Here is a 16471-nt window from a genome sequence, read left to right as displayed (position 1 = left end):
TCCTCGCATGTATCACCCTTCTTCTATCAAATACAGGACAATGACGAGATTCAAAAGAGAGTACATCCGAAGGAGAAGGCGGACGTCAGAGTGGAGGTTATCCACGATTCATGGCACCCTAATCGTGCACCTGAGGCTGCGAATACAGGAATTTGTGTAGGGGGACGCCGGTTTTTTGGGTACGATTCCTTTTGCGACAGTCCATATCCAGCACCTGATTCTGAAAACCCTCGCCAGTCTCCCCGCTACGCTGCATGAAAACGATCCCAAGAGAACATCGGCTTTGGTTGGAACATGCAATCACTCGTATCGAGGTGTACGACGCCATAGAAAGATGCAATCACCCAATACCTGCACGCTGGTGAAGCGTGGCGAATTTGGCACCCCGGCGTGGACCCTCATAATGTTTCTTGCCCTGACCCACGAACACGCAGCTGACGTGATCGCGCATGCTCCCCCATCTCGGCTCGTGGGTTTATCACACCAGACTACCGCCATGTAGACCCTGCCCTGTGCTCTACGTTCTCAGATGTTCACCATCCCCGCTCTTCGCTCTGTACCCTCCCGCCTTGTACCCCCCGTATCAAAGGCGTTGTCTTCCTGTACGAATATGAAGGAGGGAAAGCAAGCAGAGGGTTTTCGCTGGCGTTGTTAAGCCTGTTTAAGCTTTACACACCGGACAACGAGTGTGTTCATAAGCTGACTGGTGTTGGCGCTTGGGACTGGGCAAGGGATCCGCGTGGCATGTGAGTTTGTGGAGATGACATGAAACCCGTCGGATTGATTTCGAGATATGTGCACTATTAGGGAGCAAGAGGCTGGATATTTAATGGACAGTGGAATATAGAATATTGGTATGAGCACCGTCCTCAAGCAGGCCATACCGAATCTCTGCACAGAGAGGAGGTCAGCAACGGCAAGTACCACGGAAGGATATACTCACTAGTACTTCCTTTAACCAAGATGGAGATATGCAATCCTTCCGCTTTCAACGATCGACGCACGACAAAGCAGTCTTCGCCCCTACAACAACTCACCCACGCTTTTCCCGTAGAAATCTTGCCTACGCGCAGTTCAAGGACAGACAAGGATCCTTGTCGTCGTCTTCCGAAAGAAGAGACCTAATTGGCGAAACTGGGCCCATGGAGTCCTGAACACGCAGAGAATTGATGAAATAACGGGAACGGACTTGATGGCCAGGAGCATGGTGAATGATAGGTACTCCAATACCGGACAGGCGAGGCATTGGAGTAAAAGAACGAGCGTCAGCGGGCAATGGGATCTGGAGTGCGCTCCTTTCCGTTAACTCGTAAAGCCTTGACGATGGGGCACCATCGTTCCGCAAGACAGACAAGTGCAAGTGTGTGAGATGCGATCAGGGAAAGGGAGTTTTGTCTGGGTGGAAGTGTATCGGTAGGGGCATTACAACTACAAATCTGAGGTTGGGTACGTAGCTCTGGATGGTGAGGAGGCTCTTGGGAAGAAAGTAAGGATCCAGGCAAAGCAAGGGGAAACGGGCAGGAGAAGAATCAGTGAGTCATGATGTATGACCGTCGGCGGGCCCAAAGATCAATCATACGGCCTGAGGGTTTGACAGTTTCCCATTGTGGCGGATGCTGCTGAGTGATGGCGTCGTGGCAAAGTACACTGGCACCAACGTCCATGCTCTGTCCGCTCCGCTTCCTTATTTCGATATCCAACCGCTCTGTTCGACTCTGTCGTTGTGGCAGATTCACTTTATGTAAAAGACGACCACAGCGCAGGATAACACCAAGCGATATCTCGCCACCAGCGGCAGACTCTCCCCAGTAGCCATGGACCCCCGGCATTGAGAATAGACTAGGGTTCTTTGATTATGAGGAAGACAGGATATCGGGAGGAAGAGAATGGATAAGCGAGTTGAATTCAGGGATGGGAGGCTTGCAATTGGGTGGAAGATTCCTTCGCGTTAGTACCTAGAGAAGCATGATTATTCGTTACGGATAAAAGTATGATTCCTTGTTCTCACATCCTGTCATCGTCTTTTCATCCTCTGAAATCTGCTTTTCTCGTGGATCGTGAGAGAGGCTGTCATGATATTATTTCACACCAGTTTTGATGCTCCCGGGTCTGGATTTGGATTTGAAGGCACCGACGCGTTTAATTGCACTGTGGCCGATGCGGACGAAACGATGTGACAGGGCGTGACTTGGCTTCAGTTTCCTGAACACGACTTTCATCGGCATCGCTGTCGCCCATAAATTCGCGCTCGGTTCGAATGGTCTCCAGCTTTGCGTCAAGCTCACTCGAACGCAACGATCTGTGCACCTCGCGCTAGTTATATTTCGGCGGACACCGAGTTGAGGACACAAGCACCCTAATCTTGCAGCAACATACTATTGATTGTCTGAGGACGAGGCAATGTTTTGGGTAGTATAAGATGCCAGGGCGCTGGTGGTGAACATCCAGCAAGCCATGGATCAGACAGCCCAAATCGAAGGGAGGGAGATGAATGATATCTTGGTGCCGCGTGCGTCTTTTCCGCTACACTTTGCTATAGCTAACCTCTTCCAATAGTACTAGACGCCTCAATTGAGCAGACCACGCGAGAAGCACATCAACCGACCGGCACAAACTTGAGCTTGATGTGTACTACCCTCCCACTATGGTGCCGAGTCGCGTTTCCTTCCAGCGGCAATAAACACGTTCGTCTCTATCTTCGAATCCAAAGGCGTGTCGATAGAGAAGACGAGCCCGACCGACCGACGCATCCTCGACGTCCCAACGCCCCGATCCTCGCGAGGGCGTATTGCCCGCTCCCCTCCTTTGCTGCTCGCATCATTCTTGACTACTGCCTGGCGTGCAGTTTCCTGGTGCAGATCCTGAGGACATGCCCGCCGATATAATGGGATTCCCTCTGGCTGTACTACGGCAAACAAAGAGTATGCTGGGTTCAGTGAGTGTACCGATTCCGTGGCTTCTGCATTCCCTGTCTATGGTTAGGACGGTGTGCGGTAAAATAAATGACTCCTCGCGGCCTGTTCGCTGAGTACTTGGTTCAGAATGATTGCACGTCAAAGACAGTAAGCAACTCCTCACGTACGGCTGGGCTCCTCTGGTTTCGACTTCCCAGCTACAGGATTCCGCTCTGTACGGGTTTTCATTTTCGAAAACCGCCTTCAAGTTCTTTCCTCGCACCAGTAGTAATACATTTTCACTTCACCCGTGTTCATTATTCTCGTCAAGTGATCCCTATCGACTTCTCTATCTATTATACTCCTGGCCTATGGTCAGTATTCAATGCCGGCCTTGAAGCTTGACGAACGGGGAAATATTGAAAGCACATAATTCGCTAAAAGTAAATTTCGCTTGTTTATTTACGCAGTGTCGATTTGAACTATCTACCTCGGAAGATACGCATCGCTGTCAGTGTTAGCGCAATGGTTAGTAAACACCGCACCCTGGGTTCAATTCCCTCAGAGATCATCACAATACAAAGCCACATTAATTCTACACTTTTTGTCATTAGCGAAGTCTACTCGGCAGCAAAATATCCTCCTCCCTTCGTTTGCTGCATATGAGGAAATATCAGCTGCCGAAAACTATCCCTTTCCGAGTCCCTAATACGGTGTCAAAATAAATCTCCGAGACACACCAGCTTTTAATGATTTCTGACCCAAAGCTCCAACGCCTTTCATGGTATATTGGTTGCCTCTCATTTCAAATGTACGTGCACACGCAAGTTGGGTTCGAATCCCAGTACGTAGGAGGATTTGGATAGAAGACCGTTTTTTTCTTTCTTTTCGGCAGTGACCATTGACGATTCACGAATCAAGAGGCTCTAAGCGCGCCTCAATTGAGCAGACCACACTATTTTACTATACATTAAGCGTGTTCTTCCCATCCTCGAATCCAAACGCGCGTCGATAATATGCACGCGAGAGACCCACCAACCGACTAGCACAAACTCGACGTGTACTGTGCTGGTGTCAGATTCGCGTGTATACTATTGAGGGCTTGCATTTTGTACGCCATCTGTCCTGAATCGCATGGATATTGATTTTTTTTTCAGTGCCAATATATCAGTATGCATGACCAAAACGAGGACTTGTATAGCTGAAACTGAATGCACCGATCTCTCCCAACTCCTTGAAACAGTCTTAGTTCTCCGGGCCCCGGCATCACACCAAAAAACCACGCTTCTTTAGCCCGAGTCTATAGGAACAACAAAAAGTAAAGCAACGCGGTCGCCCACTGTAGTGCTCTTACTCGGAGTCGAACCAAGCAAGAGCGGTAAAGCATGGTACACTACCATGGAACACGTATACAGATCCCACAGATTCAGACCAAGATTACTTATTACCACGCGAGAACTCGGCACACACTCTTCTCTCGAACAGGAATGGTGCCCGGCTCACGGCACTGGACACAGGGTCGTTTGAGTAAAAGCTCTGTTACCTTGGTGGAAGGGTTCCACCAGAGCTCGCTCGAGGCACGCTGCGACTATCTTCCTAGTAAGTACGACCCCTGTCAAACTTAAATTTCGCATGTCGAGCTGAGTATTATTATCTACCTCGGAAGACACCTCAGCATGGAATGGTGGTTAGTATACACCGCACCCTGGGTTCAATTCCCTCGGGAGTCATCAGAGCGCAGAAACCGTGACTTTTTGTCATTAGCACTGTTCGAATGTCGGCAACAGAATATCCACCTGCTGCGTATGAGGAAACATCGACTGCCGAAAACTATACCTCCCCATCTTCGAGGCATACCAGCCGTTCAAACTCGACCCAGAGCCCTATCATGTTGTGGTTACATTGGTTGTTGGTGTACGGAAGCTGGGTTCGAATGAGATGATCTGTTTGCATTCAGAATGTTTTCTTTTCAGCGGTGACGAATTTAGGTAGCTCTCTCAAGAGTCAAGGAGCTACTTATTCTTCCCATCCAATGTGCTAAAGAGATAAGACTTGATTGAATACGTTCATTTTTACTTACGTGCTACAGATATTGAGCGACTTATGTCGTACATCTCGATGAAGGTTGATTGTACATTCATCGCCTTGCCGGATCCGCAAGACATCGGACATCCCTCTCGCCAATATCCAACAACGCCGGCAGAGTTTCGCCTCAGCTCCTGATCGTGAACGAAAGGTGGGTGAACACAGCGAGGATGAGAAACGTGGCCGAGGTGATGTTGACGGTGATGGATCCGCGCCGCAGGAACTGAGGTGGACACGGAGGCAAGACGGGCATTGGGGCATGTTCATCGAATGGCGGAGAAGAGTCGGGAAAGGGGATCCGGAAGGATATACCCATTGGCTGAGAGTCGTCGACGAGGCAGTAATCGGTGATGAATCCGCGCAGACCGTCGAGCATGGGCCTCTCTTGTGTGATCGATGTCGATGCATGTTTGAGTGTCGTTGGAGGGAGTGGACCATAACACAACGTAGCGTCCTCAAACAATGTTGTCGCGCGAGGTGACTGATCTTCGGCGTCCATAAAACCCGACTACCGCCATGTCGACCCTTCCAGCCGCCTTCAGGTAAGCAGTGCATGCTAACGTTCCCTGTGTAAACTCTACACACCGTGCGACAATGAGGTTGGTGTTGGCGCTGGGCAATGGATCCGCTGAAATGAAATTGATTTCGAGATATATGCACTGTTAGAGAGTAAGAGTTAAATAGAATATCGGTCTAAGCACCCAGGTCATACCGAATCCCTGCACAGAAAGGACGTCAGCAACAGCGAAGGACTACTCACCAGTACTTCCTTTAAGAATCCTTCCGCTTTCAGAGTCCAGACCAGAGCAAAGCTCTAAGGTTTCGAGCAGTCTTGTCCCTACACAAGCGGCACTTCGTTCTCACTTTTCTCGTTGTTCGTGCAGGTTCACAGAACCAGGTTTTTGGTGTCCCCGGGTGTCTGGTTTTGGATTTGACGACACCGACGCGTTCAATTGCATCGTGGGTGATGCGTAGTCTAGGATTTGATCGAGGGGCGGAGGGGGGGATGAGCGGTACTTGAAAATCGTGATGGCCGGCTTCCGGCATTGTGGGCGCGCGCGTCCAAACTTGGAATCCACTCTTACCACGACGTTGCGTCGTCTCTCCATTGCTCTACGCGCTCGCGTTGCTCCTTTAGACTTACGCTTGCTACTTTTGACTATATTATGAACCCTCAACCCGTAGATGACGCATCCATGCATAAGGCACGATTGAGATTGCTATACCAGTCTCTGCTCGGGCCTGCGATGCAACCACTGGGGAATACATCACGAGTGTTTTCCCTTGCCCAGTGGCTACAACAAGAAACAGGTCCATGCCATCATTGAGTTGGATTGCATGCTTGAGCTGGAATTCTCGAAGTGAAGGAACATGACACTTCTCCTTAAGAATTTGTTCGAGCCATTCAGGGGAATTGACAGAAGGGTTAGGGAGGGTATTAGGGAATGTGGTAGATGTAGAATGAGCCTCGGAGGGCATATATGATAAATTATTGTGAAACGAGGGAGAATTAGATGCTTTAAGGCATTCAAGAGATAAAGAGAGGAGTTCGTCGCCGTCTATTTTGGGATGCGGTCATGGCGCGCGCCCACCATGCCGGTTCGGCCATCACATTTTTGAAGTAGCGCTCGCCCCCCCCCCCCCCCCCCTTCCGCCCCCCGATCTAATTCCAGACTCTACATCCATTGAACGACTTTTCTTCATACGGATCGTTGAGTCTGGTTTACGAGACTAGGTGATGCGAAGGAAACGTTGTGACATCGTGTGACATGGCTCACGACTTTCATTGTCCACCATAAACTCGAGCTCGTTTCCAGTATTGCGTCAAGCCCACTCGAACACAACGCTCCGTTTGCCTCGCGTGCCATCTAAATTTCCTCGCGACAAGCCCCTCAGTCACCCAGAAGGAGTGGTAGCGGTGAACATCCAGCAAGGGAGAGAAATCTTACCAGTGCACTGGCAGAATGCGTCTTTTCTCCTACAATGAATGCGTTCGTTCCCACGAGAAACCCACCAACCGACCGGCAAAAACTTGATGTGTACTACCATCCCTTACTCCGTTGCTCGCTCGTCAACTTGGACATGCAGGGGATGCCAGGCAAAGGGTGACGCTGACGTTTTGGACGCCCATCGCCAGGAGAGACGTTCCTTGTTTTCACCCGGGCGCAGTTCGTTGTCAAAGGTCATAAGCGGGATGCTGGTGTCAAATATGCGTGCGTGCTATTGAGTTTACGCTCTGTAGCCTTGTATTCGACGGATACCCATGACCAAAGCAAGGACTGACTCTTCTGAGAACATACCACCGTGTACGCCGACCTCACCACAGTCCCCAACGTTAGCTTTAGTTCTCCGGCCCTAATAAATATCGCACCAAAAAATTTTTAAACCACGCTTGCTCTCCGTACGCCGTACGGCGTAGGAACAAAAAAAAAGCAAAGAAATGTGCTTTTTCCAACGTAGCGCTCTCACTCGGAGTCGAACCAAGCAAGAGCGGTAAAGCAACGTGCTAGCCGGTACACTACCACGGAACACGTATAAGGATCCCACAGGTTCAGAGTAAGATTACTTATTACCACGCGAGAACTCGGCACACACTCTTCTCGCCGCGTCAACTCGAACAGGTATGGTGGCCGAGTATCACGGTACTGGACACACATTTGAGTAAGAGCTCTGTTACCTTGGTGGAAGGGTTCCAATCAGAGCTCGACGAGAGAACGTATTAACCCTCGGGGCACGTTGCGACTATCTTCCTTACAATCCCTGTTAAACTAGTGCTAGCAAATTTTGCCTGTCGGGTGTTGCAGATTTATGAAAAGCTATGCCATTGGGCAGGCTGGAGAAGCAGCATAATAGAGACAGAGAAGAGGAAGGAAGTTGAGAGACACCGGATCCCGGGCTCCTAGATGAGTACTAAGCCCTCACCAGGCCTCAGACACAGACACAGACACAGATCTGCGGAGATGGCGATGCGATACGGGTTAGGTACATACATACATACAGTAGCCACATCTGAATGAACCATGATCAGTGTACTGTTGAGGATATGGTTTCACAGCCACTGGGCCGACGGCTATGCCGCCTTTTGTTTTACCTTATTTTGATTTTCGTACCGATCATTACCGCTTCTTGGCTTCGTACCACCACCGCCTACGTATCTGTCCACGAATATACGTTCGTTCGAGCCATATCCGCCACGTTCTTTGTGCCTGCCGACGTCTATTCCCAACATGTACTGGTGCGCATTTTCTGTGTACGATTTTGGGTCAAGATGAATTCTAGATGTTTTAATATTTCTTATGGTCACTATACAATGATATCTACTGCAAAGCATGAAGAGCAGGCTGGTCCGGATCCGTGCCCTGGGAAGCGTGGTATAGACCATAACGAAGAACAGCGCTGTTAAGACTGCAGCATGCGTTAGAAGATGGAAGGGAGCACTACTATGAGAACGGACTTGAGGCTCCGTACACGCGACACTGGCCGCATTACGCGCCGCTGAATTGAATACAATGTTGGATAACCCTGGAGAATTTCGGCGCATTATGCATCACCAGTCTCAAGGAGTCCAGAGGCTTGACCCTGCCAGCAGAGACGGAGATCACCCCCTACCGTGGGCCCGTCGTCACGCGTTCGACCGCTATGGATTAACAACGGGTGATTAGAAGGGCCAGGTCGTCTTCTAGACGTGAGGTTCAAGTAACAGTGTATATACCACGGGAGAATGTTGGTGAAACAAAGTGCTTCGTACTAAGAAAGCCCATGATAGTGAGAAACAACGAACAGCGGTTGAACAGCGATTGTCGGCCCGTGTTATGCCCAATCTGTCTTATAGGGCTTCGCACCGTACCGTATACGGTATACGGCCGTATAGCCACGGTACAGTGACGGGCGACGGCTGGTCCGTAACCGTACCGTCAAGGCTCTTAGAACTAGGTTGACGGTACGGTACGGGTATATAGACGGCCGTGCCGGTCGTCAATACGGCCGTTGAATAATACATACCTGATATTTGGGGCTTCGGAGCAGCTTCAGGTCTTGCCATGGGCACGTCGTCATCTGCATCGTGATAAAATTGATTTTCGAGGGGGATTTCAAGTTTCCGTTGGCATTGAGGGCACACTTATCTGTCATGATGCTCAGAATGCGGTCGTAAGTCTGCGAAAAAAAAGGACTCTTTCGTGAACTCCTCTGGCTTAAAATTCAGCAGTATTTGACAGATGTGGCACAGGCCAGCGGGGGTCAAATTATTGCGCAATATGTGCGGGTAGTCAAACTCAAAGGATGAAACAGTAGTAGAATAGAGGCAGCAGAAGCAGGAAATAGAAAGTATTCTATGCTGGTAAGGATTAGAGCTTGAGTAGAGCGAGTGAAAGAAGATCGGGTGATAGCGCTGAAGAGCTTGCGGTGCCAGCACATCGTGGTACGATGTTAAGTGTATAGCAAACACGCGTACAGCATGATCTGATGATGGTTATTTTTAGATACATACACGGCCGTCGATTACCGTATGACGGCCGTGTTTATACGGTTGCTAACGGGATACGGGATGTCCAGATACCGTCCGTCTCTGGGCAAGTTATTTTGTCAGACGGAACGGGTACGGTACCCGTATGACGGCACCCGTATAACCGTACTATACGGTGACGGTGCGAAGCCCTACTGTCTTATTTATTTATATACTGGGATTAAGTTGATTTACCAGACGAATTAATTTTTTTGACTCTCAACACCTCTGGACGATTAAACATGAATTTGTTCTACAGCAAGAAAATTGGTGTACGCATAGTGTATACAATGCCGTATTAAAGAGCTCAAAGCTGCGTTAGAAGTAACCTCGGAATAGCGACAGGTTTAACCGGGGGTTCATTGCCAGGAGTCCTTTACAACGGCAGCCACCTCACCAGGGAAGATTCTTTACGTCGTTATGAATTTGATGACCGTTGCTGACTATCGGTCGGTCCGCTGAGAAAAAACATTCCAAGTTTCTGCTGATTATTGAAGTAGCAGCAGAGATCTTCCGAGACTAATACGTACACAATAATTACACTGGTGAGCACCGTCGGCATGCATCTACTTGGTTAAAAAATTCAAGCAACCGAAAACCGTTCCTGTAAAGGATGAAACCGAGAATATCCACAGATAAGACCGACTCGGACGTACTCGTAAACTCCGCCCATGCATCTGTATGGCAGGAATAATTAGAACGAAGAGGCCCGCTACGATTCTGGAAAAGAAAGAAAAAAAGTCAGGCAAAAGATTTCCCTTTCACTGTTTCCACTGGACATACGCGGCCTCGCAACCAAATGTTTGAAGGGCACCATGTTTTGCTGCCCAAGGAACTTGGAAATAGGCAACTGCAAAGCCTTTATTACAGTAGATGAGAAACTCAAGCAGCTATAGTAGATATTACATACCTCCGAGGACACGCACTAGATTTATCAGAGCACTGATTTCACCTTGGTGTTTCGGGAAGCAGTCGTTGCAATACGCGTCTGGTTGAATGTCGGTCCGAGGAAAGCGACGGAAGGTTGAATTACATACATATAGCCACGGTGTTGATCATGATAGCCAGCTCCGCAATACCCCAACCCATGATGATACCAGCAGTATTGAGATGATTCTGTATCGATACACCCAAGGTGACGAAACCGCATATGTACAAAGGCAGAGCAATATAGCAAGCCCTTGAATCTGTTCAGTATAACATGATGCTACCTAAAAATACAAACTCACCAAAGTCGACTCTCAGCTTCGAAGACACCATGATTGCGTCTGATACTCAGATTCATAATCCAATCATTCGTATACCGACCTGCCAGTTCACCCAAAAGTACAGATACCTACAAACTCAGCCGTGGGGTTCAAAGCGAATAGGACGAGAACCTACAATCGGTGTACCATATGCTCCAGCGATAGCGTCCTGGCTCCAGTCGAACCCGACTGGTGGAGGGCTCCCCAAGAACACTGCATTCGTGACCTGCATGAAAAATAATCAAAATAAATTCAGAGACAGATGCTCATGCCGCACATTGATACCGATACCAAACCCAAATAAGATACCCTCAAAGAGCAGAATCCCAAGAAGGTGAGGCCGCCATACGACCTTGAAGGGTGAGGAGATTGATTCCGCCCAAGATACTCGGTACCTGGCCATTTTAACTCCGGTGATACCGACGAGTGTTTCGATTTTATAGCGAAGGCCCGTAGTGACTGGTTCTGGAACGGGTTTCACAGTTCGGTTATACATCCTAGAAGGCATTTAGTAGGGACAGGAAAATAATGGAAACATTGCACACGTTTCGTCCATGAAAAGTGCGATTAGGACGCATACGACGGCACTGTAGATGCAACCAATTCCGTAGGCCCACCTCCAGTTTTGTCGGGCAACAAGGAAGCCAAAAGCGAACGGAGAGATGAACGGGGAGACAATGAATCCCATTGTCCAGAAGTTGAGCTAGGTCGAAGCTCGGCGGTGAGGAACGAAAAAGATTATACTCTGTTGTAACTCTACCTTCCGCGCTTGCAGGTGAAAAGGGTATAAATCTGTAACGATATATAATCCCTGGGAGAACATCTAAGAGAATTCAACACAAGGATCGAGCATATTCTGTACCGTGACTTGAGGTGCACTTCTACGGGATGCGTTCAGTTGAGGAAGAAAGACCAACAACAGACTCACCCGAAGAAAGCCGTCAAACATCTCATTCCTGAGGGGTCATCTTTAATTGAGAAGATTCAGAACGAACTGGATTTCCCACCAGCAAAAGTTGCCAGATCCGGCGCGAATGTACATCCCACGAGAAAGCCAAGCGCGAAGACCTGTTTGAAGAACCAAGACATCAATCCACGGAGCCGTACCAATGAATAAACTTTATCTCCACCTGCGACCAAAATAGAACTAGAAGACGCCCGTAGCAGCGAATGAGCATGACAGCGAATATTCCCCCCCACCCTTTGAACCGAGTATTAGTGGTGTATTGATCACAAGGATAGATGCATTGTGGACGGACCTGCCAGAAAGATGCTCCAACTGAACGCGTCGCTATTTCAGCTCAGCAGCAATTCAAACGGAACAAACCCACTTGGATGACAAATTGTTAATCACTCCGGTAGTAGTATCATATTGCTCAGCGAGCCGAAAGATGGACGCGATTCCTGCGGGAAGGCGCCGTCTGTAAGGGAAACGACAACGCAAAACACTAAACTGAAGCTATCACCTATGCCATTGTCAAAGTCCGGAACGATAGCGGCTAGCGTGATGATAATGAGGTGGATGCTCTTGCGTGCGTCGGTCCAATTCTGGGGGTCGCGCGGCGAATCTGTCGGTTGAGGCCACAGGACTTTGGTCCCGTCCCGAGAGAGCTTAAGCTTGGAGGCGAAAATCTCGCCGAATTCGATTTTCGCCTCTCTGCGAAAGGATCAGCCAGAGTAATCGTGTTGTGGGAAAGAAATTTGTTACGCTGGATCAATGACCAGTCTACCTGCATGTAGTTCGTGAAACGTAGCGAGGTCGACCTCTGCGGTGTCTTCCTGAACTTGAAGGACGACACTAGGTGCAGAGCCGATATCGTGCTTATCGTGGACAGACATGATGGTGGTGTGGATATATTACCGAAATTCGCCATCACATATACTCGGGTCAAAGTTGCTATGAGAAGCACGCGCCAGGGGAGAATCTCATGGGGTTGTGTTACGTGGGTCAGATGGGGGACGGTCCTTCGCAGTCGTCTCCCCAGAATGGGAGGAAGTTCCCGTCGATAATGCATCTTTGTAAAGCAAGTCAGGCAAGCGTGAGAGAAGTGACTATATCATCCTTGGCAATGATGCTCAGCGAGACTCGGAGGTTATAAGAATCCTGTATGGCTGCGAGATGTCGTTCAAGTCCGAGAGATAGGAGACAGAGGTCTCAAGTGACAAAGACAGGGATGAGGGAAAACTTTCATGCATACTTGTGTAGTACGAATGCGGGGAAACAAGAGGGTTTGCGGATGTAAAATAGCCTACGTGACCTACATTTTCATATTTAAGGACAGGTAGACCCCTTCTTCTATATATAGAAGGGACGGAAGCAGGTTAGCTGGGTTTCGTCTTAGCCTTGAATTATCCACCGGCAGAGAGGACGAAAGGTGGGGGAATACAGCGAGGACGAGGAACGTAGCCGAGGTGATGGGGTTCTGCACATTAGGATCAGGAAGGGGACGGCAGTGATGAATCCACGCCGTGGAAGGCAAAGAAGGAACTGAGATGGACGCGGGGGGCAAACCCACTACCGTATGAGAAGAAGGGCATTGGGGTGTTGGGGGAGGATGGTGGGCACGTTCATCGGATGGCGGAGAAGAGTCAGGGAAGGGAAGGTGATACCCATTGGCTGAGAGTCGACGAGGAGGTAATCGGCGATGAATCCGCGGGCGACGAAGAAGGAGCCGAGGTTGTGATCGATGATGCAGATGGACAGTGCTGAAGCCGCCGCCATGAGAGAAAAGACGAGGATTGGGGTGTCAGAGCGCGTTTGGGAACGGACGTCTTTGGGTGCCGTTGAACTCGTCGGGAATAGTGAAAATGGCTCTTTGGCATCTGCGTTCACACGGTCTCCCCATTCCCCACCACACGCTGCATCGTATGATGCGACCCTTGCGCTGACAGCCTCGCCGAACCTCTCCACGATGGGACAAAGGCAGGAAATATCCCTCTCGCCGATACCTAGCAAGACTCTCAGAGTCGGTATAGCACTCGCTAATTCCAACAACGCCCTCTGTTCCGCCTCATCGTCTTCACCATAGTACAACCTGACAGAATTCTTCGTATCCGCTGGCATGTCCTCAGATGTGTACAGCCCAGAGAGGAGGACCACACCTTTGATACGGGGATGCAAGGTAGAGGGAAGTACAGCTCCGGGAGAGCGAGAATGATGAACATGTTCGGGGAAAGGTAGGTTAATCCCGCACATCTTGCGCTGTACCAGAGAACTTCACGCCCGAGTCGATGAGGCGGTAGTCGGGGTTGAATCCGCAGGCGGCAAAGACAGGTGGACGCAGGGGCGGGGTGCGTGCGTGCGCCTGTGCAGAACCCGCTATCACATGAGAACACGAGGATCGGCATGTTGGGATGCGGAGTGGGAGGGTGGTAGACGTCGAGTTTGTGGCGGTCGCTTGGCCTGATGCATGATTGGCTTTGAGGATGGGAGCCAACGCGTATAGCAAGGGTTAGTGATAGCAAAAAGTAAGAGAAAAGACGCACTCGGCACCAACATATTCCTTGAATCTGTGGAGTGGGAGAGCGTAATACGCCGTATTATCGTGTGGTCCCCCATGGTTATAATATTCAAGTCGACGCGTCGGATAGTCGTGCGCGTCCATACAGAGCCTGCCGCCATATGGGTTGAAGACGAGGATTGGGGTGAGAGGGTAGTGCACGTCGAGTGTGTGATGCGGAGTGTGTGCCGTATTCCCGCGTGGCAATAAGGAATAGTAATCCTGTTCTGAATCTATGGGAGGTCCCTACCCTTACACCCACTCCATGACAGTGTACCGGCTAGCATGTGTGCCTATCATGGTTTGACACTCTTGCTTGGTTCGACTCCGAGTAAGAGCGTTACATTGAATAGGTATATGTCCCTTTTTTTGTTCCTATCTAGGGGCCACTAGTAAAAGCTGAATAGAGCATCGGTCTAAGCACTCAGGTCATACTGAATCTCTGCACAGAAAGGACGTCAGCAACAGCGAAGGAATACCCACCAGTATTTCCTTTAAGAATCCCCCCGCTTTCAACGATTTCAGCGGTCGATGCACGACAAAGCTCTAAGGTTTCGAGCAGTTTTCGCCCCTACACAAGCGATACCTCGTTCTTACATCCTGTCATGACTCGTCCGTCGTCATCTTCACCAGAAACGAGACCCGCGAAATCTGCTTGGTTCGTGGTTGGTGAGGGAAATCGCCGTGGTGTTGGTTCACGGGTTTTTTTTTTGGTGTTCCCGGGGGTCTGGATTTGGATTTGACGACACCGACGCGTTCGATTGCGCCGTGGCCGATGCATAATGGAGATCGGAGGACAGCGTGTCACATGACTTCGCCTCTCTTTGAACACGGCTTTCATCGGTGTCGCTTTCTCCGTACGCGTAAACTCGCGCTCGTTTCAGCATTGCATCAGGCTCACTCGAACACAACCCTCTCTTCTCCTGAGTCCTCGTGCGCCAACTATATGACGTCTCTCACCGGTCACGGCTCACCAACATTGTTTAACGATGAGCCCAGGTTTCTTGCGGTGCAAGATACACGACTCATAGTCCTGGCGAACATCCAGCAAACCATGGGGCAAGGAGCCCAAATTGAAGGGAGAGAAATGAACGATATCGTGCAGCCAGGTGCGTCAACACGAGAAGCACACCAACCGACCGGCACAAACTTGATGTGTACTACCCTCCCACTACACCCCGATCTTCGTCTTCTCATATGACAGTGGGTTCCATGCACGCTTCATAACCTCGACTCCTTCTTGTTCTGATTCATCATCGTTAACGTTACCCCATCGTCGACTCGCCGTGGATAACCTCCCCTTTCCCGACGAACATCCTTGTCCTCCCAGATCTGTACTCCCCGTATCAAGCCTCTCTGTACCGAAGCATATCGCTGGTTGGGTTAGGAGGGACGTTCCCTGTTTTCACCCCCGCTCGGGCAGGGTGAGGAACTAGTGTCAAATTCGCGTGTACCTGTATTTTGTACACCGTCCTGAATCGCATGGTTATTGATTTTCAATGCCCAATGTACAACCGACTCTGCTTCAGTTCTAGTTCTCCAGCCTAACAGATATTGCACCAAAAATTCACGCTTGCTCTTCGAGTCTGGACTATGGACTCTGGTTGCTTTAGCCCGAGTCGATAGGAACCCCCCAAAAAAAACAAGCCATATGTCTTCTCGACGCAGTGCTTTTACTCGGAGTCGAACCAAGCAAGAGCAGTAAAACATGTGCCAGCCGGTACACTACCATGGAGTTGATGTAAGAGTAAGGACCTCCCACAGATTCAGAACAAGATTATTACTACGCGAGAACTTGGCACACAAACAACGTCTACTCCGTGTCGCACACTACCCTCGCTCGAAGTGCAGAGACAGTTTAATTCCACGCTTTTCGTCATCAGCGCTCTTCAAATGTCGGCAACAGAATATCCTCCTGGCTGCGTGAGGAAAGACCGACCGCCAAGTTGAATCGTCGAGACACACTAGCCCTTCCCGACCCCAAAACCCCAATACCTTTCGTGGTGTATTGGTTGTTAGCACCTGGCAACAGAAGCTGGGTTCGAATCCCAGACTCCCAGTACGTGAGATGTCTGTTTTTTCTTTCTTTTCAGCGGTGACGAATCCAGATTCCAGGCAGCTCTCTCAAGTAAGTACTGGCTCAATCCTTCCCTCATGTGCTAAAGAGATAAGATTTGACTGAACCATTCATTTTTACTTACGTACTACAGATCCAGAATACAAAAAATGAACTTTTGTTGA

General features: G+C 49.6%; 3 protein-coding genes across 3 annotated transcripts; all 3 read right to left on the bottom strand.

Annotated features, from left to right (window-relative positions):
• Positions 1 to 7842: 7842 nt before the first annotated feature.
• EV420DRAFT_1085165 (uncharacterized protein) lies at positions 7843 to 8747 on the bottom strand. The gene has a single exon (XM_060465751.1). The coding sequence runs from the start codon at positions 8518 to 8520 to the stop codon at positions 8050 to 8052; it is 471 nt and encodes a 156-aa protein (XP_060324123.1). The 5' UTR covers positions 8521 to 8747; the 3' UTR covers positions 7843 to 8049.
• Positions 8748 to 9911: 1164 nt separating this feature from the next.
• On the bottom strand, positions 9912 to 12907 carry EV420DRAFT_1085064 (major facilitator superfamily domain-containing protein). Its single transcript, XM_060465750.1, has 19 exons — positions 12439 to 12907; positions 12197 to 12387; positions 12062 to 12134; positions 11990 to 12009; positions 11861 to 11931; positions 11738 to 11798; positions 11659 to 11686; positions 11593 to 11611; positions 11491 to 11541; positions 11276 to 11433; positions 11008 to 11227; positions 10867 to 10956; positions 10713 to 10819; positions 10521 to 10663; positions 10394 to 10471; positions 10267 to 10342; positions 10140 to 10203; positions 10014 to 10087; positions 9912 to 9964 (listed from the first exon to the last, which is right to left on the bottom strand). The coding sequence occupies exons 1-18, from the start codon at positions 12567 to 12569 to the stop codon at positions 10067 to 10069; spliced, it is 1602 nt and encodes a 533-aa protein (XP_060324122.1). The 5' UTR covers positions 12570 to 12907; the 3' UTR covers positions 9912 to 9964; positions 10014 to 10066.
• Positions 12908 to 13245: 338 nt separating this feature from the next.
• EV420DRAFT_1649890 (uncharacterized protein) lies at positions 13246 to 13926 on the bottom strand (the record flags this gene model as incomplete). The annotated part of the gene is made up of 1 exon (XM_060478377.1): positions 13246 to 13926. The coding sequence occupies one exon, from the start codon at positions 13924 to 13926 to the stop codon at positions 13246 to 13248; it is 681 nt and encodes a 226-aa protein (XP_060324121.1).
• Between the last annotated feature and the right edge of the window lie 2545 nt (positions 13927 to 16471).

The sequence above is a fragment of the Desarmillaria tabescens genome, assembly GCF_030435595.1.
Source record: "Desarmillaria tabescens strain CCBAS 213 chromosome Unknown EV420scaffold_67, whole genome shotgun sequence".
In the NCBI taxonomy this organism is placed as follows: domain Eukaryota; kingdom Fungi; phylum Basidiomycota; class Agaricomycetes; order Agaricales; family Physalacriaceae; genus Desarmillaria; species Desarmillaria tabescens.
This window is presented reverse-complemented; position numbering and strand designations above follow the sequence as displayed.